We start from the raw sequence: 23,924 nt of genomic DNA, 5'->3' as shown, positions 1-23,924 counted from the left end.
AAATTGTGGTTGTTGGCTGGTGAATGTATACTCCTCCATGCGATTGAAAGCTGACAAGTACCCCCAGGTTAAGTGAGAGCAAGCTGAATGGGATTGTGAGATATGCTTCAGGGCACACAGATCATTGACTTTCCCGAGCCAGTCGGGTGTTGCTGTGATGAGGTAAGGACATCATTGGATTTCATGACATTGGGAAGGGGGAGAAATAAAGGGTAAAACAATTAAAATAACTAACTTCAGCCATATTATTATTGTGGATGTGGTTCAGACTTGAAGCACTATTTGGCAATAGTAGTAATAATAATAATATTGTCCAATGGGAGTGAAGTCTAATGCTAGCTCAGGCCAATCACTGTGCACTGGATCGGGGCTAGTGGTTCGTCCAGGGGTGGCCAGGAGGGAGATTCTGACAGAAGGACATCTAGGCGCTTGTATTGTTTCTTGGACTGTTTCCTCCTTCGTAGCAGATACAGGCAGTTCAAAATACCGTGGTCTATCAGCACCTAAAGAAGAGCCAGGGGCATTAAGGACTTAATACTAATGAGATTACCCAAAGAAAGGATGCTTTTAATAATATTGGAACAGGGCCCTTGGCTCTGCATACAGTACCTCTAACAGGAAGCAGGTGATGAAGTTGAGTGCAGCGAGGGCCACAAGCAGCATTTTGAAGTTCATATCAGGGATGACATACAGCTTCAGCAGCTTGCGAATGAAAGGCATAGGAGCCAGCACCAGCCAACTCATCAGCACGAACAAGACCAGCAGTACACACACAAAAACCACTGCCAGGATGTGGGGAGGGAGGAGAGAGAGAAGGCCATCACATAAGAGACATAGGTAGCTGCTGTGACCAGAGTTCACAGATTAAAGGGATAGCTCACTCAAAAATGGATTTGTAACTCAAAATGAGTTCCAAGTTTAATCCATTCACACCGCTTTTCAGGTTGAGCAATCAAGTGAACTACCATACACCACGTTGAATGAATATTAAGCAGTGTCTTTGTGATTTTCAAGGAACATTTCTATATTGTTACCAAACCCCACAAAGAATGGTGTGAAACATCTGGAGTACCCTGAGTGGTGCCTTACCGTTATAGTACAGAGGTTTCTTGTAAGGGTATCCTTTCGTCACCACTACTGCCATGATTATGTACTGGTACCCTGATAAGGCAAATACACTAGTGTCCTCAAGGTTGGGCAGGTTATTTGCTCCTGACATTGTTGAATTAAGAGGAACAAACCTAAAAGAGAGCATCGATTATAGAATGAAAATAGGTTCATATTCTAGATGTTCTACTTCATCACATTTAAGTCATTGGCTTTCTGTTTTATACATCATCTTTAACCTCAATGAGATTTAAATCATTCCCCAAATCATTCCAAGTTATTGCAATTTAGTTATTCATGGTTCATATTGCAACTGAACCCTTCATTTACCCTCCTATCCAATCCTCCAAATGTCAAAATATTATTCTCTGAAGACAAGGGCTTAAATTTGCCCTACGATTCAAATTGTCACATTACTCGAGGGCCAATAAAATATGTATTGCAATTATACATGTATAATGATCAACTTGTATTTCAATTTCAATAGTGATTTTGTAATTCCTTATTCCTAACATTTTGCTGCAGACTTGATCAGTTATGGTAATACGTGTTGAAAATGTTGGCTCACCATTTAAACAGACAGAAGATGGAAGCTATAGGATAAGAAATATCTGAGTTTTGGAGCAGTACAGCTGACTAGGCTAGGGCTAGATAACAATAACAGCTCAAAAAGAAACAAGCAGCACAAAAATTTAAAAACGCATTTACATAAATGTTTTATTTTAGAATTGATACTTGGGAGTCAGATAGTAGACTGCTTAAGTACTCACCCACTCTTAGGACCTTTTCACATTATGAAATGTGATTGAAATTGTGTTACAAAGTGTGATTGAAATTGACACATGCAAAATAATAAATTGAACCAAAATGTAAATGTAACCATTTCAAAGAGTCTATTGAGTTATAATTAATTTAGTGGAAATATGCCTCCTTATTTTCAAGCATGGTGATGGCAGCATTACTAGTTTAAAAACGCCAACTCACAAAACACACTTATTTAATGTCATCCATTCAACTTGGAGACGGAATTTGGAACCAAACTTTTAAAAGCATTTTGTTTTAGAAATTTGTTCTTACAAAATTACTGTCATTGATTTTGAGTTTCAGTGTTTGAAGATGAAACTTTTTTGACAAGGATATTTAGTTCCTGATTAAGAATCATGTTTTTCTTTTTAACAATTCTTACCAGTCCTGGGAGACGGTGATCACCAGAGCAGATACCTGGCCAAGGATGAGCAGGAGCGTGTGCAACGTCAGGCTTGCCAGAACTGGCAGTGAAAGCAGGCTGGCGGGGGGCCGCTGGGGGTGCAGCTCTGTGCTTGGGCCCCCTTTGCCCATCACAATAGCCAGCAGTGTCACCAGGACCATGTCAAAGAACAGGAACTGCAGGTCACCTAGATTAGTCTTCTCCTAAATGCGTGAACATATCTTGTAAGTGTAGGTGTGGAAAAGATTCAAAGGATTTTTCTTTAGATACAGAAAATATATAATTTTTAAATTATTTTTCAAAAAATGCAATACAATGGAGTACAATGACGAAACATGAGGAAGTACGGACCCCTTCAAAAGGGCACCTGAGCTATTGCATACATTCTGGCCTGTCTGTTTCACAGGGAAAGTCTTGACAGGTGAACTAATACAGAACTTACAGTGTAGAGGATTAGCACAGAGGTGAACTGGATGAGACTGTACAGGGCCATGTACTTGAACAGACTGAATGAAGTCACCAGAGAACACCGGCCCTCACTGTGTGAGACATAAGTTTACTATGAAACTATAGTACTTTGTACTGCTGAATGTTTCTTAGATATCAGGCAACATATGAACGGATTTATTTACCGGATGAGAAGAGGCACACAGCTGATGTTGTCTGATTTGGAAGTAAAGGGGGAGGCAACCGAAGCCTCAGCCTCCGACAGAGACACACCTACATCTGCAGCCCTCAGGGCTCCGCAGTCATTGGCGCCGTCTCCACACATACCCACACGGTAGCTACAGAGTAAGGGACACAAGGTGAACAGTGAAAACGCATGCCGACACCCTATAGCTTCTGTTTCAAATATAGCCGAGCCAATCAATGGAATGAACTGCCCGTCGGTCTGTTTCTTCAAGTACAATCCCTTGCAGAATGTCAAAGGGTACATAGACATAATGTTGTATAGTATTATAAAACATGGATGATAAAAATAAATTATTGTACGGTAACACTTTTTTATAAAACGGAAATATGTTGCTTGCATAAGTAATCAAACCACTGTGCCTTCTTTGACCTCCACAAAGTCCTTAAAACCAAACCAAGTGTACCCCAACCTTGGTATATGGCTGGACTACTCACAGTCATTCCATACCCCTATCACCTACCTTCAGTCTAAAGTTAAATAAAATAATTGTTTCTTGTTCCACAATAAGGCATCCTTCACCCACTGCCAAGTACAATGCCCTGCAGAATAAGACTACTTATTCGAAACCCTTGTTAAAGCAAAAAAGGCTTTTAAACATTGTTTTTTCATCAGATCGGTCTTATACTCAAAATGTGTTGGTACTTTAATGGAGGTTACATTTTTATATGGCTCTGGAGGAATGCGTTTGGTCATTGTCCTGGAAAATCAACAGCAACTCCAATCATGTGAAATTCCAGTGATGACTTCCACTTCAGTAATAATAAAGATCGAACACCAGGTGGCATAAAGTGTTTAATAGGATCTCATCATTATCTCCGTGGTTTTATTTTATATTTTTGCATATAAATAAATTTACCAAATGTGCAAAGAAACTCATGTCTACTTGCAACATTGGAAACGCAATGTTGTAGCACATTCAGGGTTTGAAACTCTTTGTACCGGAGGTCTGTATCTGCCCGCTGCAGAACGAAACTGCAACATATTCAATGGCCGCATAAAAGGTCATCCTCTGCCATCTGCCCTCCATCGAGGTTCTACATGACTCCCAGTCCCCTACCACCCTGGTCATTACTGTTCCAAAAATTCTCCTCTGACCAAAAACCTCTACTACCTGAATGGTTTCCTTCACATGTTGTGGCCCTCAGTAAATTACCATCTGCCTCAGAGGCTGCAGTCACATTAAGATCCTGTGTCTGTACTGAATTATTTTGCCTTTCCTTTCCTCTAGGTAAGACAACCTCTCTCATTCTAATCCTCTGTTCTTAATTAAAATCTCCACCGCTGCTCTTACTTTAGTTTCTGCAGCTCTTTGACCAGCTGAGTTTTCTGTTCAGGGGCCATCCGTGCGTATACCGTTCCTCGCATCAACACCTGCAAACACAACATACCCATAAGGCGTTGTCTTTTCTACACAATAGAATGATGGTGACAATTCAGAACCAGTTCCCTGGAATGTGTTAAAACTACTCAGCCAACCTTTGGCAGATACTCAGGGAAGTAGTCACACAGGGCAGAGAAGGACATTCCATTGATAGCCAGGTGATATTTGCTACCACCCTGGTACAGACCCTAACAAAACAAGAGGTGATTAACTGGATTATTACAGACAATCCCTTCTCTAAGTTAGAGTACAAGTCACACGCCTTTATTCATGATAACATGAAAGAACAATGAGGCATAACTTAACTTTCACATCCTTAACTTGCACTAGCATGAGGTTAAAGCAAACCTGACTGTGTATGTCTTCTGAACCCTGTATGGCCCCAGCCCCTTCTTCCCCCAGGTGGAAGCGCAATGAGGGCAGAGACTGGTCTGTTTGGGGGGTGGCATGGACAAAAATCACCCTCTCATCTGTGCCCACCATCCCACAGGCTTGAGCCACGTTAACCGCAGTCAGAATGTTGTCACCTGTGAAGAAAGGATTTTTATTTTACCATTATTTCCAGAAAAGTCATTCTAAGACCCAGTTCTTTACAGCGGAGCCCTGTTAAAGCCAATGAAAAGCAGGCGATTTTGAAAAACTCACAATTAACAATAAGGTAGTTCATCAAATATCTAAAAAACATATCTTAAGATCATTGGTCAAAACACTACATACCTAATTTTGAATGAGCCTGCGCTCTCTAAGACTAGCCAGTTTAAAAGGCATGTTCGAATACTTGAGATTTGTCTATTTTTCAAGTAATATGTAAGTCAACTCAGCTGTATAAATGACAATGACGTGTGAAAGTTCACACCAGAAATAATATGCGGCATGATAAAGCTGCACAATAGACAGAATCGAGAAGTTTCAGTAATGAGGCTGAGGTCTGCATACAGTATATAGCACTTCACCATAGTCCAGTACTGACAAAGGTGGCTTGTGTAATTTATTTTCAATGCTGACAAGACAGACATGACTTGTTTCTATAAGAAGACAGTATTTAGCCTCAGCTTCTTCACAAACTCAGTAATGTTTTGAAAGAGATTTTCATCTAACCAAACCCCAAAGTATTTGTAGGAGTGAACACATTTTATAACAGAAGCGTCCAGGGTAATAATGTTAAGATTATCAAAATGTTGATTTTGGGACTTCAAGAACAGCATATTTTATTTAATTTGTATTTAGAACCAGCTTAAATTCCATAAGGGAACTTTGTAGTTTTGGGAAAACAGCCTGCCGGTGTGCAAACGCTGGCAGCAGCACACAGTGCTGTGATCACTATGAAAAGTGAAATTCTATTTACAAATATAATTTATACAGAGTCAACAAAGAACACAAAGTGTAACCCTGGGGAACACCTGTGGACTATGAGAAAATCAGATTCAACCCCATTGGTTACTATGGCCTGGGTCTATCCCTATTAATACCTGTGACCATGACGCTACGCAGATGTGCCAATCTGAGGGTATCGATGACCTCTGCACTCTCCTTCTTGACCAGATTCTTCATCACCAGCAGACCCAAGAACTGCACATCTCTCTCTACCTCTTCCCTGTGAACACAGTCAGTGCAACAGTCGCTGGTTTAGAATAAGTCAGGGAGGACTAATGTCGTAGCAAAGAACTAGAGACATTCCATGTAAAAAAAAAAAAAAAAGTTATACCGTTTAATAGAACTCAAGTCAGTCTGACCATGCAGAGGTTTGTAGCCGAGAGCTAGCACCCTGAAACCTTGACTCACGAAGGTATGCAGAGTGTTTGAGAACTGAGCAGGAACTGAAAGACATGGTTGAAAAGCAAGTAAACAATTACAAAAATGTATTAAAACCAGTGTCAATGCTAATCTTACTATCTTTAGCATTCTCCTTTCTCTCTATCCTACCGCTTTCTTTCTGGCAGAGGCTGGCCAGCATTTCTGGGGCCCCTTTGATGAATGCGAGAGAAGACTTTCCCCCAGGGGCCACGGTCACGACACTCATCCGCTGAAGGGATGGGGAGAAAGGGAAGCGCTGTACAAGGGCCACTGCCTGATTGATGGACTGACAGGAGACAAGAAAAACACGGTTGAACTGCTTGGCTTGATTCCTTCACCATAAGACATTCATGCTATCAAAAGGACTTAACACATTTAATAAACAATCATTATATAACTGGAAGTCCATTTTGACAACTGACAATATTTCAGAGAAAACCATTATACACACCGAACAGCCATAACATTATGACCACCTGCCTAATATTGTGTAGGTCCCCCTTTTGCCACCAGAACAGCCCTGACCCGTCAAGGCAATGACTCCATTAGACCCCTGAAAGTGTGCTGTGGTATCTGGCACCAAGACATTAGTAGCAGATCCTTTAAGTCCTGTAAGGTGCGAAATGGTGGGGCCTCCATGGATCGGACTTGTTTGTCCAGCACAGCCCACAAATGCTCGTTTGGAATGAGATTTGGGGAATTTGGAGGCCAAGTCAAAACCTTGAACTCGTTGTTGTGTTCCTCAAACCATTGCTGAACCATTTTTTCTTTGTGGCAGGGCGCATTATCCTGCTGAAAGAGGACAATGCCATCAGTGAATACCGTTGCCATGAAAGGATCCACGTGGTCTGCAACAATTCTTAGGTATGTGGTTTGTGTCCAAGTAACATCCACATGAATGGCAGGACCCAAGGTTTCCCAGCAGAACAATGTACAAAGCATTCCACTGCCTCCGACAGCTTGCCTTCTTTCCATAGTGTATCCTGGTACCATGTGTTCTCCAGGTAAGCAACACGCATGCACCCGGCCATCCACCTGATGTAAGAAAAGAAAACGTGATTCATCAGACCAGGCAACCTTCTTCCATTGCTCCGTGGTCCAGTTCTGATGTTCACGTGCCCATTGTAGGCGCTTTCGGCAGGGGACAGGGGTCAGCATGGGTACCCTGACTGGTCTGCGGCTATGCAGCCCCATACACAACAAACTGCGATGCACTGTGTTCTGACACGTTTCTATCAGTACCAGCATGAACTTTTTCAGCAATTTGAGCTATAATAGCTCATTTGTTGGATCAGACCACACGGGCCAACCTTCACTCCCCACGTGCATCAATGAGCCTTGGCCGCCCGCCCATGACCCTGTCGCCGGTTCACCTCTTTTCCTTCCTTCCCCACTTTTGATAGGTACTGACCACTGCAGACCGGGAACACTCCACAAGGGCTGCAGTTTTGAAAATGCTCTGACCCAGTCGCCTAGCCATCACAATTTGGTCCTTGTCAAAGTCGCTCAGACGCTTACATTTGCCCATTTTTCCAGCTTCTAACACATGTACTTTGAGGACAGAATGTTCACTTGCTGCCTAATAAATCCCACCCACTGACAGGTGCCATCGATGACGAGATCATCAGTGTTATTCACTTCTCCTGTCAGTGGTCATAATGTTATGGCTGATTGGTGTATGTCAGGGTTTCCCAAACTCAGTCCTGGGGACCCCAAGAGGTATATGTTACATGTTTTGCCATTCTTGGATATTCCATTCTCCTTACTGAAGTGTTCGGGCTGTAAAATGTAATAAGAAATATATAGTATTAAGTGCCTCAATTGAACAAAAAGAATACACTTCATAATGGAAATAAGCTTTCCAGTACTTTAAAGGAAATACTAGACAAAGACCAATACTGCCATTCTTCATCAAAACAGACGGATTATTAACCCCAGAACCTATGGCATGGTGCCTTACTAGAAATCACCGTTATACAGCACCACTAACATTACCATGCCTATTTGTGGCCCATCTGCTTGCTTGCGTGATTCTCACCATTCCAGCAAGGGAGCCGAAAGCTTTGAAGTCACTGGTTTGAAGATTCGCCAAATACAGACTGGGACTTGGATTGGAGAGTAGTGACCGTAATCCCTCTTGATCATTTTTAACCCAACATTTATGTGGCAACGGTTACATGGGATACTCACTACACTCTCAGGTTGGAGCTGGCAGGCAGGGGGTCGCATCACTGCCAAGACCCTGTGACCCCCGAACTCTAAGTCTAATGTCTTGTCATCTCCTGAAGGCTCTTCCAGCTCCTGGCAGGGAAACAGTCAATCATACAGGTTAAATATTCACCCCCCTAATAAGTACCAACATTCCACCTGGTACAAACATTAAATAAATGTTAGTCCAGTTCTCAAATAAAATTAATGCAAAACGAATTGTTGGAAGCTTCATCAGAGCTTTGTTAAATCTTTTGAGTGGCTGAATTCATATCTTTTTGCTCTTTTATGTCACTTTATAGACAGTTCAAAAGGTGGTTATCAGTCTCTGTAAACATCAGTAACACAGCAAAGTTACACAAACACAAAACTTCCTAATGTCCGCAAAAGTCAAACAAGCAAAGGATAAAAATATTTCAATATGAAAACAAAGATGATGGAATTAAAATTGGACAAAGAGTGCAGTATAGGCTATGAACTAGGCCTTTATTTACACTTGTATTAAATACAAATTAAATACAATTTATAACCATTAAATTTAAGTAATTTAACAGATACTTTAATAGAGAGCAACTTAAAACAGTTAGTGCAGATTTCCATAAAGAAATGGAAAAGTATACTGGCCCCATATGGGAACCCTAAATACATATATAAGGGCCAGCGATGCTTGACTGTACATAAGGCAGTCATGAAAAAAACATACAGAAAATGTTTTGGAAGAACAGCAGTTACCAAACACGCTCAAGTCTGGATAGTCTGCCGGAGATACCGCAGTCCCTTTCAGAACTGGGTGAAACTGCTTTTGGATATTTTGCAACACAGCCATTCAGACTGATTTTAAGATGACTGTTTTAGGGCCTATAAGACATATTACATTTCATATTAATTATATTTATTTGTCAATTGGGATTTTCTTCATGCATGTTTTACGTTCTGTAGGTGTTTTTATTGTTGTAATAAAGGTCTGTAAAAGAGACCTTGGTCTTTGTGTGGTTTAGGCCAATATACCCAAATTGCAGAAGAAAAAAAAAAGTCTACATCGTGTTGATTTCAGGAAAACCAGGCCCTGAGTCTCTTTCTTACCCAGCCAGTAGACTCGATCATCTTCAGCTCCAGAGGGTCTCCCAGGGGCTGTCCTCCCAGCAAGGCCACAGAGTGGCAGCAGGCCAGAGCAGACAGCATGGGCCCCTGGGGCAAGAAGCGCGGGTCAGGGACGATCTCAGAGAACCCAGCTCCACTGCCCTCCACCACTCCCCACACGTCCAGCCCCTCCTCAGTGAGAGTGCCTGTCTGGACAGAAAGGGGAGTTTCTTCACCAGGGTTGTGTTCAGTGGGTAGCAAAATGGCAGAACATTCAGGCAGTGGCTCCACTGGTCTCAGTCCTCCTAGCTGCCTCCTATCACACATTTGAGGTCTCACCTTGTCAAAGCAGAACATCGAAACCTTTCCACAGATGTTGATGCGTGGGGGGCTGATGCAGTAGACCCCTTGTTCCTTCAGACGACGCTGGGCATAGATTGTGCCAGTGGTGATGGCGGCAGGGAGGGCAGGCGGTACCACAATGGTCACGATGTCTAACCCTCGGATCAACAGCTCCCACCACATGATCTTCAGACAGAGTTAATTAAGTACCACGTATACCGAAAGAATAATGATCACAACCCAAATGTTTGCTTAAAGGGGAATAACAACAAATAGTTAGGATTTGTTTAAGGTCATAAGTTGAATTGTTAGACTGTCTATATGTACGCAACTCGCCAACCCAGGGAGGGCAGGGTCGAGCTAGAACAAATGCAGTGACCGAAGGTTACATTTCTCCCCCGGACTAAATCAATTTGGTAGAACTTTGTGAAATAATCATTATCTATTGGAAAAACAAAGGTTATGTCAGATCAAATACACAACATTGGGAACCCCAATTGATTCTGGAACACACTATATACATTTTATATGACAAATTGTTGTGGAAGGTTTTCACCTTTTATAACATCTTAGACTGTTCATGGGTTTATTGCACGATTTAAGAACTCAAACAAATCTTAGATACTTATTGTTATTCCTCTTGAATAAGGGTAGTATGGAAAACACTTACATTAGTTCTGCTTAGAATCACAATGCTGTATATTGTGCCACATAATGCTGAAACAGAAATAAAATATTGGTTCATGCTGAAATTGATTACACTATATTTAAAGGGTAATTGTGGTAACACCTCATTTAGGTAGTCTTTATAGTCAGTATTAATAACATGATGAACTCTTAACTTATCTAGTAACATTAACCCTAACCTTAAACCTCATCCTATCCCTAACACCTATTGTAACCCTAACAAAAATCTACAGTTTTTTGACATTATGAATATCTGTAACGCATCTTGTAATCTTGATGATCTAAAATACAGTATAACCCTAATTGCTAATAATTTTTATTTCTCAACTTGCCTAACTAAAACACATTTAAAGGCACTGACATCAACCTACCTACACCTCCCAGAAAGAGCAGGAATTTCATGGCGTCTTGGTAGAAGCGAAAGTTGATGGGTTGAGGATAAAGGATGGAGCTGATAAGTTCTCCCTTGGCTGTGTAAAAACCTGAGACAGATTTCACAGCAAGACAAAGATTATATCGTAACATGATGAGGTCCAACAATTAACATGCACACAACACATGCATTTGTATTTTGAATTCAAACGTAATGGGTAAAAGGTATCCATTTCACCTGTGCTTGTGACCACAGCAATGGCCCCTCCTCTGGCCTGAATACATAGCGTGCCGCCAAACAGCGTGTGTCTTTGCTGGGCCTCAGCACTGTAACGCCCCGCAGCAGCCGGCAGTGGAGTCTTCATCACAGGGATACTTTCACCTATAGCCAGGGAGAGTGGAAAGAAGACCGGGTAGCTGCTATAGTGGATTCAGATTACTCGCAACGAGCTACAAAACAACCAGAAATCGGTCATTTTCACAGAAGTGAAATTAAGCAGGTTGACAATTAGCAAAGGCAACCAGACACTGTCAGCAATACCTCAGTGTAGCTCCTAAAGGTCACTGATACTTCATGACATTTGAATGCGTTAGCCTCACCAGTGAGGATGCTCTCATTCACCATGCATTCACCAGCCAGAAGGACAGCGTCGCAGGGAAGCAGCAGCCCCTCCTGAGGGATCAGTACACAGTCTCCCGGGACCAGCTCCACCGAACTCACACTATCTTCCTCTAAAAAACAAAGACAGGGAATCATCATGTATTTCAACATCATCAAAACCTTAAATACTGGAGTCAGGTGTGTTCACCCTGGGCTTAAAACCTAACTGAGCACAGTATAGCACTCTGAGAACCAGGGTTGGTGACGTCTGTAAACTGAACACATGACCGGCTAGCTGCTGTGAAAGACAAAAGTGGAGAAAAATAACTCACCTCCAGAACTTCTGCGAACAGTAACATTCGTTATAAGCTGAGCCATGCTACGTAGCATGGTGCTTTGCTGTGGAATCACAGAACAGACATTTCAGTGGTGTAGTGGTGTCAGTTTATTGCTTCTCCAGGAGTAATCTTTCTCACAAAATGTGAGACATATCTCAATCTTTAGTTAGTTATTTTAGAAAATCACAATGCTCACCCATGACTATATTTAGATACAGAAAACCAGTAATTAGTAGAATCCAAGTTGGTTATAACTAGCAGAATTGATTTTCCATAGATGGTTAGGAGATCTAAAATGTCATGTTAGGTGGATGGAATAAAATATTAAAAAACAGCCTGCAGAGTTCTGAAAAAGAGTACTGTAGGAAGAAGAGACCAACAACACCATGTACCAGGGTGATGTCAAGCAGAAATGGTGTGGTGGAAATACCAACACATCTGTGAAAGAAGGTGGAGAAGTGTTATGTTTTGGGAATGTATGGCTGCTACTGGAACTGGCTCGTTTGTCTTCATTAATGATGTAGCTGTTGTAGGCAGCAGAAGGACCAACTCTGGAGTACAGAAATATCTATCTGATCAGATTCAACCACATGCCTCAAGACACTGGCCCTCACATCATCTGGCAGCAGGTCATGTACCCAAAGTATACTGCTAAAGCAACAGCATAATTTTTCAGGGCCAAAAGGAGGAATGTTCTAGACTGGCCAAGTCAATCACCTAACCTGATCATGTGTTGTTGAACTACTGAAAGATTCTTGAAAACAAGCAAGAATTGACAAATGGCTGTAGGACAGGCCTGGCAGAGCATCACCAGGGAAGTAACTCAGTGTCTGCTGATAGGTCACAGACTTCAGGTAGTAAGTGTTCAAATAATTTGTAACCAAGTTGCACTTTAACTTCTTAGTCATTGTGAAATTTGAAATCGTATGTGCTGGAATTCAAAATACCAAAAACTTGTCACTGTCCAAATACTTATTTAGCACTGAGTTTGTACTGAGGTTGAGTAAATATCTCTTCATTACAGATGGACTGACTACAGACTGGCTTATCTAGCACGCAAACCAGCACATTATACAGACTATACAACCACAATACTCCTTACACAGCAAATCGACCAGAACCATTTTGTTCTGGTTGAAATAAATGTAAACCTGTTGTTCAATCATTGCTCATACGACAACGAGTGTATGCGCTGCCAGGCACTTACCTTTAACTTGTTCGAATTTGGTTCTATTTGAGACACTCAACATGCTACAAGATGTGCCATCTGAGACAATAGACCTTTTTGCACTACTTGACACTTTTGATCTCACTCAATATGTAAAAGGGTGTACACACACTCAAGGCCATATTCTAGATCTGGTTCTGTCTAAAGGTCTCGATATTTCCTCGGTCATGGTCTTTTTTTTAATCACTTATCACCCCGAATGTTCCAATAAACTCTGTTTCTCTTAAGAAAAGGTACATTAATGAGAGTACCAATGCTCAGTTTATTGAAGCCATAGCTCTCTCTCCAACAATAAGTGCTAAAACACTTGATGTACTCATATTGAATGTCATGGATTGTGTTGCACCGGTAAAGGAAACTATGAGCAAACAGAAAACACCATGGAGAACCACCATGATGGTAAACGCCCTGAAAAGAGAATGTAGGAAAGCGGAACATAAGTGGAGGAAAACTAAACTTCAAAGTCATTATGACATTTATAAACAAAGCCTTGGGAGCTTCAACAATGAGTTACGCAGGACCAGACAGCAACATTTATCGGGAATGATCAACAAGAATATCAACAATACCCGCACTCTATTTGTCATAGTCGACAAGCTTACAAACCCAATAAAGCAGATAGCATCTGAAATCAAGTCCACTGTGAAATGTAATGAATTTGCGTGGTTATTATGTTGCAATTTAATACAACTGATCAGAAATCACTAGAAGAAAAAGTTTGACATCTTAAAGCTTCCACTTGCTGTCTCGACACACTGCCATCAGACTTCTATAACAAAGGACCTACAGCAAATAGCTCTCTGCAATCAGACATTTTCCCAACGTCTCTAAAAACAGCTGCCATTAAGCCCCTATTAAAAAAAGAGAACACTGGATGCATCTATAATGAACAACTATAGACCTGTATCAAATCTCCCTTTTATATCCAAGATCATTGAGAAGGTTGTCTTCAATCAACTCAGCAATTTTGTGACCTCAAGCAGTCTTTTAGACAAATTTCAGTCAGGCTTTCAACCTCACCACAGCACTGAAACAGCCCTGATTAAAATTTTTAATTATATACGGCAGAAGATTTTAGACGTGCCCCAAACGTATACATTTTTAAATCCAGGTTAAAAACACTTCTCTTTTCACATGCCTATGACTGAGCACTTAAACTTAACCACACTTTCATGCCTTATAGCTTCCTATGTTTTTAAATGTTTTCTTATTGTATTTTTTCTTATTATGTTTTTATTTGAGTATTTGTTTTTAATGTTATTGTATTTTTATATTTGTTTTCTTTTTCTTTGTAAAGCACATTGAATTGCTTCGATGTATGAATTGTGCCATATAAATAAACAGCTAATAGGAAAATGTGTTTCATAATGTATAACATAACAAAAGCATACTTAAAACATATCTAGTTTTTCTGAAAGCTTTCATAGGGCCACATAGGATACAGGAGAAGCCCCCTGGGGTCACTTACCTTGCGAATCTCATAAAGAGACACAGAGATGGAAATGAGGGAGATGAAAAAGATGCAGGCAGCATAGTAATAGTATTTATCAGCCAGCCACAAAACAATGCTGAACACCTGGAACACGTAGAATGGGTTGAGCACCTGCAGAGATCCAAGAACAGAGAAAGGGCTACAGTGAGCAGGCCTTACACTTGTACTACTGTATGTGAATGTGTACCCGAAATAAAACTGTTGAGAAACAGCTATGCTTTATGGTTTAACTTAAGAGAACGTCTACTTCCCCTCTGTCTATCAACAAGGGCCCCACTGCACATGGTTGTTAAATCTGGCCCCTGTATGTAAATCAATGAGAAAATGTAAATCGTTGTTTAAGCCAATCACCTCCTCAACCAGTAGACGCATGATGGACTTCACAGGAACATCAATGAGATTGCTCCCATAAAACTTCCTCCTGATAAAAAAACAGAAATTGAGCCAGAGACTGGATTTAGATGGGTGAATGAGTGAACGCTTGTGAATCTAATCTGTGCCTCCAGATTCAGATAGGTTAAAGTCAAGCATTTGGGATAGGCAAATGTAAAATCTTTAATGTACGCCCAAAATAATCTAGCCCTGAGAGAGGACTCCATGTGTCACATCACATGGTGCGATCTACACGTACCTGGAGTCCTGTTCCCGGCGGCTCAGGCCCTCTCTGTATCCATAAAGGTCAGCACACGTCCACTCCTCATTGAGCACACTGACGGGAAAGAAACAGTCATTACATCAACCCCTGGTGAGTGTTATTACATTTTATTTGTAACAAGTACATACAAATCTGTTTCATACGCATCAATGCAACCAGATTTTTTCACTGAACACCTATAAATTACCACCACCATAGTACAGTACCTTACACGACAGAAAGCTCCTTTCCTGGCCATCCATATATAACGCATCCCCTCAAACAGGTAGTAACGCAGCATTGGTACCTGAAAGAAATTCAGAAAGCACAGAAACTGTAGACGTCTCTAGCCCTGAGCTCTCACATTAATACTATCATTTAATTTAATTAAACCTTTTATCAATTTACTAGCCCATTCTTGTTTACCTGTTCTTTGTGTAGTTGGACAGTATCTCTCCAGTCTGAACTGTCTGCCTCACTCTCTGCCAGCTCTAAACTACAAGGCAGAGAGCACAAGGACATTACTGTACTGTTTCAGTGGCTTCAAGCTGACCGAATATAAAAATATAAATGAAATGGACAAATAATTTTAACACTAGTATTTACAGAGTAACTATACAATTACATGGCTGAATCTGTTTAAGCCAGTTGCTAGTGTGAAGATGAATACATTTCACTAACCTGCCCTCCAGCTCTTCGGTGAGGACCTCCACAACATAATGATGCCCGAAACTGTCCTAAAAGGAGATCAAGAACAACACCATTAATCAAAGTCCTATTTTTCTAACTACCTCAACAGAACAGGCATTGTTAACCCACCCACACCCCGAACATAACAACGTTACCCTGAGAAGCAGGATTTCTGCAATGGCTGGAGGACAGGAGACGCAGCGAACAAGGACACCTAGACGAGGGTTCCAATGGAACAGCATCAGCAGCAGACCCAGAGACAATAAGGCCCCGATGCGACACAACCAGACACGCCAGCGCACCCACTTGAAACCCTGGACATCCTGACACGCCAGCAGGACAAAAAAAAGAGAGAGAAAAATGAATGAATTTCTATATACTGCACACTACTTATTAGGAGATAAAGGCTCTTACCATGTGTGTTTGAGGTTTGCGGTGAGGTTCCTTCTTTGGGCTAGGGGAGCAGAGCCCTGTTGGTGGCTCCTCCTGTGCCGGACTCCCTGTGGAACAGGCTGGAGGTAAGTAAACACAGTGACACCTCCGCAAACAATTCTATGCCACATGTACACACCCATTATGTTAACATTAACACAGCGGTGCTAAGTGTTATGGACCAATTATTATTTAATTTTTTTTATAAATCATCATGAATACATCACATGCATCATTCTAACATGTTAATTTTCATAATATTTTAAACAGAAATAAAACGTTTGATCGATAAAATATTTAATAAGTCATCTTTCCCTCCACCATGAGCACAACAGGGTCCATTGGATGTGCTTGCAATCTTTGCAAAGGTAGTGAGTCTGATTTAATGGCTCTTCTTGTGCCACATTCATCTAATATAGCGTAAGGGAGTAAGCGGTGATTGAGCAAGTTAATTATAGAGCAGCGTCTCACAACTGGTGGGTCGCAAAAAAGGTTTAGGTTGCCTGAGGTTTTAAAATAGTATTTGTATTTTTTTTAAATAATAAACAGCTTTTATTTTGATTTCCCAAAAAAGGCCAAATTAACAATGAAAAGATTTAATGCATAGATAACATTAAAATGTTCAAAGACATTCTTTACTCCTCCAGTATCGTAGTAGGTTCGATTCCTATCGCTTATACAAAATATTTTCCAGCGACTAGCATGAACAATACGGCACAAATGTTGTTTTACAGTGCAACAACCACACTTCTAGGCCAACATTTGGAGTTTAGCTAGACTCATAAACCTCAGCATCCGTTCAATATTTTCACTGTTATCATTTTCACTAATATTTTCATCTATGTCACTCTATCAAATGGTTTAGGTTATTGGTTGCATGAGGTGAGGGGCATGAGCTTTTTAAAATGTTCTAGCATATCGCTTGTTATAGCTCCATGTGTGGCCAATTCGCATGGCATGGTGTAGACCAGTGGACAGCTTCCAAATCTGACACGATTCACCTCGCTACACCATGCCACAAGAATTTGCTTTTTAATTTTCCAATGCGGAAAAAGAATAACTAATGTTAACAAAACTATAAAAAAAATTTAAATGGTGACATTATTTGATAAGCACATCATAGTCATGATATTTTACAACTATAAGAAGTTTGTGCACCAATGACCCGTATTTAGAAAGCTAAACAATGTCCCAAAATCTATCATGATTTGATTGTTATAATATTTTAAGCTTCTAATTCAGCCAGTCATAAGCCATTTCATGTAAAATGAAAGGATGGTGTTTACCAGTGCAACTTCCACGAAAACTAGCTAGATATTATTGATAAGTAGCTGGTACAGATTATATTAAGAACATTACACAAAGCCAGCTGCCGGTTGCAATATGTGACTTGCCTTTGAGTGACCACAGACCTACAGTAAAAAAATAAAAATAAAAAAAAGTACCTAACTTCCCACTGATTGTAAATAATGCTGTTTCTGTCCACTGCCTTCACACGTAGGAACATTCTGGGTCTTAATTAGATACATGGATATGTTTTATTGCACAACCCCATTTCCAAAAAGGTTGGGATGCTGTGTAAAATGTTAATAAAAACAGAATGCAAAGATGTGCAAATCATTTAACCCTATATTCAATAGAAAATGGTAGAAAGACGACATATCAAATATTGAAACTGAGAAATTCTGTTTAAATATATGCCCACTTTTAATTAGATGCCAGCATCACGTTTCAAAAAAGCTGGGACAGGATCCAAAAAAAGAATTGAAAATTGGCAACATGTCAGTAACATGACTGGGTATAAAAAGAGCAAAGAGTCTAAAAAGAGAAAGAGACTTTCAAAATTAAAAGACAGGGAGGGATTCAACACTAAGACATATAATGCAACAATTTCAGAAAAATCTCTGAACCCATGGGACAATGCTGAAAGCTAATGTTGGAGGGCTGTGATCATCGGGCCATCAGATGGCACAGCATTAAAAACAGACACCATTCTGTAGTGGAAATCATTGCAAGGGCTCAGGAACACGTCATCGCTGCATACACAAATGCAAGTGAAAACTCTACAATGCTAAGATGAAACTATATATTAAAAAGATCCAGAAATGCTGCCACTTTCTCTCGGCCTGACTAATATAAGATGGACTGAGGTGAAGTGCAACACTGTCCTCGGGTCTGACGAATCAATTTGAAATATTTTTTGGGATTGCGTCCCCCGGGCTAAATAGGAGAGGGACCATCCAGCTGGTTAACAGTTCGCACAGTTCAAAAGCATTAGAGCACCACTTTTTTGGAAACAAGGTTGTAACTATTCAAACTTGAATGGTAAAAACAATGTTTTTGTTGTTGTTAACTGATGGATTGGTAAACTTTGTGCATTTAATTTGCACTGAATACTGTTCATTGACAACTTGTTTACTGATTTTGAATACACCAAATCCAGCTGAATCATCCTCTTAAATTGATCATTCGTAACGGATAAACTTCTTGAATGGATCATAAAGGGTTTGTAATGGTGAATGGCTTCCCTTTCAAAACAGAACTACACCCCATTTGTTATTTTATTTTACCCTTAACCATAAAAGGCCAATTGAGGCAATATTTTGCAAGAGAAACATGTCCAGTAAAGCAGAAACAATTGATATAACATCACAAACTGTAAATTGCCATCCATTGCATAAAATATACTGATGAATTAGTCAAATGTGGGTCCCGAAGAGTTGTTTTGAATCCCTGTTCTAGAGGATCCTTTCCCAATATAAATGCACCTGGCTATAAAGAGCCACAGTGACCTTTGGTCTCAAGCAATTAAGTTGACATCAGTGACCTTGTTAACACCTGTGTAACCCTGTGGGGTATATACCTTCCACAAAAAGTAAACGTTTCAGCTGTGTAAACGTTTTGTCAAAGAGTTATTGGACAACTGTAGTGGATCCTCTGTTTGGTTTTGTTTAACAAAGGCACCTTGAAATGTCAATTTAAACCCTTTTGACAAATAATGTAACATTTTTGGCAGAAGGAATAGACCTATACCTGCCAATACACCTGTCTCCATCAATGGTAATAAAAACAGATGGTTTAAGAGACAAAATGGCGGCATACAACATCTATGTTAGTTGAACATTCTCCTGCCACATTTTAAACAAATGTATTGACATCCTCGATAGGTAATAGGTAATCAGTTGTAATATCAAGATGTTGCTTGTATAATTAGGTGTCAAACTCGAAGCCATTCAGAGATTCGCAACCAGGCCTAGGTTTCCTTTCAAATTAAGTAGCAGGCTGTCTTTAAAAACTCCTTCCAACATTATAATTAAAAGACAGTACGTAATATCTTCGCCAACATCTACATCAAAAACCAAAGCAACCGCCAAGTCCCCCTGCAAATATATAACTTCTGTCTCTTATTTACTGCCACGTAAACATAACCACGAAAATAAGACAGAAGAATAATAGCGTTCGTGGTTAGATGAAATTGCCGTAGACGAAAACAAATAATTTTCAAACATATCGAAGCTGTATTTCATTTCTTAGTCCTGCAACAGGGTTTACCAGGACATCATTTTTATACCAAAAAAAATCGAAGAAAGCAATGCTTACCTTTAATTGATGGTCATTTCTAAAGCTGTGATTACAATTGCATACGATAGCTATCTCTGCGTGCGTGGCGCGTCATAAGGCGCACCTGTGTTTACCTGTCTACATGGCATGTTCCGATTCTCCTAAGCTGTAATCAAAAGACGTCAACTCAGAGCTTTTCTAAAACTAAACAGCTTCATTAACTTCACATTCTAGTTCAGGCATATTCCGTACAAAGGTGGTTAATAATAGACGTTCACTTCCAGCTAACTCTAGCAGACTCATAACATGTATGTAGTGATGTGTGCTGGCGAAACAGGTTTCTAAACGCCCGAAAACCTTTGCCACACCGCGGTGCGGAAATATAGTGTTGAATCCTGTCCAGTTACATCACGTGGCCCAGTCACGTGATGTAACTGGACTAGAACTTGCATTCACAACTTTCATACACAAATTAACGTAAGAATATTATACTTATAACTTTTAAAGGTATTACATGGTCTGTCACTTGATTCATACTGCACTGTTAGGCTTCTCAGATCAGCCTATAGACTCTGGAACAGCCTACCACAGAATGTCAGATATGCCACGTCAGTGCATTCTTTTAAATCTTACCTAAAAAGTATTTTTATAACATGGCTTTTACAAATATTTTTTCATTGTTTTTTTATTTGTTGTTTATTCCTTTCACTTCCTTAACTTCGTATTATTTTAATGTATTTCAATTTTTATTGTGGGTAAATCACTGTTTAATTGTACTAAAAAAGTGCTATACAAATAAAGTTATTATTGTGTCCCCTTATATCTCTAAATCCACCAATACAACATCAGTATTTTATACGGCCTATACTATTGGCACACATAGACCAACTTTATACACGAATTACAGACATCCCCAACTCTCCCTGAAGTTCCGGGAGTCTCCCGCATTTTAATAGCGTCTCCCTGACTTCCGCAAATTATAAACAATATCGCAGAAATCAATATTTTTCAGAGCGAGCGAGAGTTAAGGGCTGTATGTCAAATCGCATGCTGCATACTACAGGTGATGGTGATGTACGTACTGTTTAGTATGCCAGTATTTGGTACCGATTGAGATGTTTGCTGGTTGGGATTTACCATTATTAAAATATAAATGTATAGTTATATACTATCTCAGCCACCTGTCTCCACGCTGCATTTCTTTTGATTGCGTCTATGTAGGAAAATATCGTACAGTTGTACAGCTCAGGGAATCCTCTCTCTGCTACTAAAATTGTTTATTGTTTTCCATCCACCGTTTTAATGACTGAAAAAGCAGATCAAGTAACTTTATTATTGTGGAACTAAAGTTCTGTTCTTTTAATTGTACGGAAAGCATTTCACAAACACCTACGCAAAATCCCGTGATTGGTCAGTCCCCATAATATCTTAACTTTTTAGTCTCCTCGCGGTACATTCACACTAGCGATGGGAAGTTCGACTCTTTCTACTGACTCGGAACTCCGCTGGCAGACGTTCCAGTTCCGTGCTTGTTTTCATCTTTTTTTCATGGCATCAGTAATCAACTAACGATATTCATTATTATAGTCTGTGTTCAATTATCAGTTATAAACATGTCTTTATGATGTTCCTGTCTTGATCTATTTTTCTCTGCGAATGCACATATAAGTTGATCGGAGAACTGAGCTGGACGGGTATGAAGCTTATATATACAGTCTATGGTATGAAGCAAGTGATGTTCTTCATGCGTATGTTGTAGTATTCCGCTGTCAAACGTTCGAATGAACGATACAATTGAATGGGTCACTAGAAAATAATGACTCGTGAGTCCCACGTCACTAAAACTATTTATTCAAAACGAACGAATTATTCGCGAACTGCATATCACTAATTCACACTATTCGCGGTCGGGGGGGTCTCAATTTCAATACAGAGAAGCATGGCGAGCGAATGGCTTTTTGGGCGATGCGTGGGATCCGTGAGAGGCGAAGAAAAAGTTCAGATTTCGCTGGGACAGGCACATCCGGGAACCTTGACTCGCAACGTTTTCCCGCCCCTTTTTGGGGACGACGACGAACAGCACTCGCCAGACATTCATGTAAAATAGCTGTACAAAACCAGAACTAACAAAATTCAATTAGTTATACACATGGAAAGTAGAACCGCCCATATTTCGCCATCTTGGTTCCATTCCTTTTTACCATACGTTATTTATTTTTTAAAGGACTGGTTATGGACGTTTGCAATGATCAGCCCACATAACTCCTCATAAAGCACGCACATATAGTGGGGGAACAAGTATTTTATACACTGCCGATTGTGCAGGTTTTCCCACTTACAAAGCATGTAGAAGTCTGTAATCCAGAAAATCATATTGTATGATTTTTAAGTAATTAATTTGCATTTTATTGCATGACATAAGTATTTGATACATCAGAAAAGCAGAACTTAATATATGGTACAGAAACCGTTGTTCACAATTACAGAGATCATAAGTTTCCTGTAGTTCTTAACCAGGTTTGCACACACTGCAGCAGGGATTTTGGCCCACTCCTCCATACAGACCTTCTCCAGATCCTTCAGGTTTCAGGGGCTGTCGCTGGGCAATATGGACTTTCAGCTCCCTCCAACGATTTTCTATTGGGTTCAGGTCTGGAGACTGGCTAGGCCACTCCAGGATATTGAGATGCTTCTTACGGAGCCACTCCTTAGTTGCCCTGGCTGTGTGTTTCGAGTCGTTGTCATGCTGGAAGACCCAGCCACGAACCATCTTCAATGCTCTTACTGATGGAAGGAGGTTGTTGGCCAAGATCTTGTGATACATGGCCCCATCCATCCTCCCCTCAATACGGTGCAGTCGTCCTGTCCCCTTTGCAGAAAAGCATCCCCAAAGAATGTTTCCACCTCCATGCTTCACGGTTGGGATGGTGTTCTTGGGGTTGTACTCATCCTTCTTCTTCCTCCAAACACGGCAAGTGGAGTTTAGACCAAAAAGCTCTATTTTTGTCTCATCAGACCATATGTCCTTCTTCCATTCCTCCTCTGGATCATCCAGATGGTCATTGGCAAACTTCAGATGGGCCTGGAAATGCGCTTGATTGAGCAGGGGCACCTTACGAAGGCTGCAGGATTTTAATCCATGACGGCACAGTGTGTTACTAATGGTTTTCTTTGAGACTGTGGTCCCAGCTCTCTTCAGGTCATTGACCAGGTCCTGCGGTGTAGTTCTGGGCTGATCCCTCACCTTCCTCATGATCATTGATGCCCCACAAGGTGAAATCTTGCATGGAACCCCAGACCGAGGGAGATAGACCGTCATCTTGAACTTCTTACATTTTCTAATAATTGCGCCAACAGTTGTTGCCTTCTCACCAAGCTGCCTATTGTCCTGTAGCACATTTCAGCCTTGTGCAGGTCTACAATTTTATCCATGATGTCTTTACACAGCTCTCTGGTTTTGGCCATTGTGGAGAGGTTGGCGTCTGTTTGATTGTGTGTGTACAGGTGTCTTTTATACAGGTAACGAGTTAAAACAAGTGCTGTTAATACAGGTAATGAGTGGAGAACAGGAGGGCTTCTTAAAGATGGTAGGTTACAGTTGTACTCAAAAGTTTGCATACGACTGGAGAATTGATAATATGTACCATTTGTAAAGAAAACATGACTGTGCAGGCAAAACATGTCTTATTTCTTATGGGAATCACATTCAACTGTAGGCCATAACAGAATGGCACAATCATAGCAAAAAGAAAAAAAATGAACCGATCCCTGTTCAAAAGTCTGCATACCCTTAGTTCTTTATACTGTGTATTGCCTCCTTTAGCATCAATGACAGCATGCAGTATTATGTAATAGTTGTCTATGAGGCCCCAAATTCCTGCAGGTGGTATAGCTGCAAAATTTGTCTTGGCAAAATGCCTCCAGGTCATGCAAACTCTTTGGTCGTCTTGCATGAACCGCACATTTGAGATGGCTTGATGATATTAAGGTCAGGAGACTGATGGCCACTCCAGAACTTTCAGCTTTTTCTCCTGTAACCTCAGGAGGGTCAACTTTGCCTTGTGTTTAGGGTCACT

At 40.5% G+C, this 23,924-nt stretch overlaps 1 protein-coding gene across 3 annotated transcripts in view; it reads right to left on the bottom strand.

Moving 5' to 3' along the window:
• Positions 1-98: 98 nt before the first annotated feature.
• Positions 99-23,924, bottom strand: part of atp13a2 (ATPase cation transporting 13A2) — a 28,144-nt gene continuing 4,318 nt past the window's right edge. For 2 of the 3 annotated variants that reach the window (XM_010875431.5, XM_010875428.5), the window contains exons 2-29: positions 16,270-16,355; positions 16,011-16,178; positions 15,847-15,902; positions 15,592-15,661; positions 15,393-15,472; positions 15,163-15,240; positions 14,883-14,952; positions 14,508-14,642; positions 11,806-11,872; positions 11,473-11,604; positions 11,111-11,254; positions 10,872-10,982; positions 10,484-10,530; positions 9,811-9,999; positions 9,475-9,681; positions 8,374-8,484; positions 6,313-6,469; positions 6,095-6,206; positions 5,859-5,983; positions 4,738-4,916; positions 4,485-4,577; positions 4,300-4,379; positions 2,947-3,099; positions 2,757-2,853; positions 2,294-2,517; positions 1,090-1,241; positions 610-782; positions 99-503 (exon numbers count right to left, since the gene is read on the bottom strand). In XM_010875431.5, coding sequence (XP_010873733.3) covers positions 336-503; positions 610-782; positions 1,090-1,241; positions 2,294-2,517; positions 2,757-2,853; positions 2,947-3,099; positions 4,300-4,379; positions 4,485-4,577; positions 4,738-4,916; positions 5,859-5,983; positions 6,095-6,206; positions 6,313-6,469; positions 8,374-8,484; positions 9,475-9,681; positions 9,811-9,999; positions 10,484-10,530; positions 10,872-10,982; positions 11,111-11,254; positions 11,473-11,604; positions 11,806-11,872; positions 14,508-14,642; positions 14,883-14,952; positions 15,163-15,240; positions 15,393-15,472; positions 15,592-15,661; positions 15,847-15,902; positions 16,011-16,178; positions 16,270-16,272 — 3,381 coding nt within the window. In that variant the 5' untranslated portion in view covers positions 16,273-16,355 and the 3' untranslated portion in view covers positions 99-335. Of the gene's footprint in view, positions 504-609; positions 783-1,089; positions 1,242-2,293; positions 2,518-2,756; positions 2,854-2,946; positions 3,100-4,299; positions 4,380-4,484; positions 4,578-4,737; positions 4,917-5,858; positions 5,984-6,094; positions 6,207-6,312; positions 6,470-8,373; positions 8,485-9,474; positions 9,682-9,810; positions 10,000-10,483; positions 10,531-10,871; positions 10,983-11,110; positions 11,255-11,472; positions 11,605-11,805; positions 11,873-14,507; positions 14,643-14,882; positions 14,953-15,162; positions 15,241-15,392; positions 15,473-15,591; positions 15,662-15,846; positions 15,903-16,010; positions 16,179-16,269; positions 16,356-19,887; positions 20,220-23,924 lie in introns of those variants that run through there. The other variant, XM_010875430.5, reaches the window with a different exon arrangement.

Source organism: Esox lucius, chromosome 12 (assembly GCF_011004845.1).
Source record: "Esox lucius isolate fEsoLuc1 chromosome 12, fEsoLuc1.pri, whole genome shotgun sequence".
Lineage (NCBI taxonomy): Eukaryota > Metazoa > Chordata > Actinopteri > Esociformes > Esocidae > Esox > Esox lucius.
Note: the sequence above shows the minus strand (reverse complement) of the source record. Positions and strands in the feature narration are given on the sequence as shown.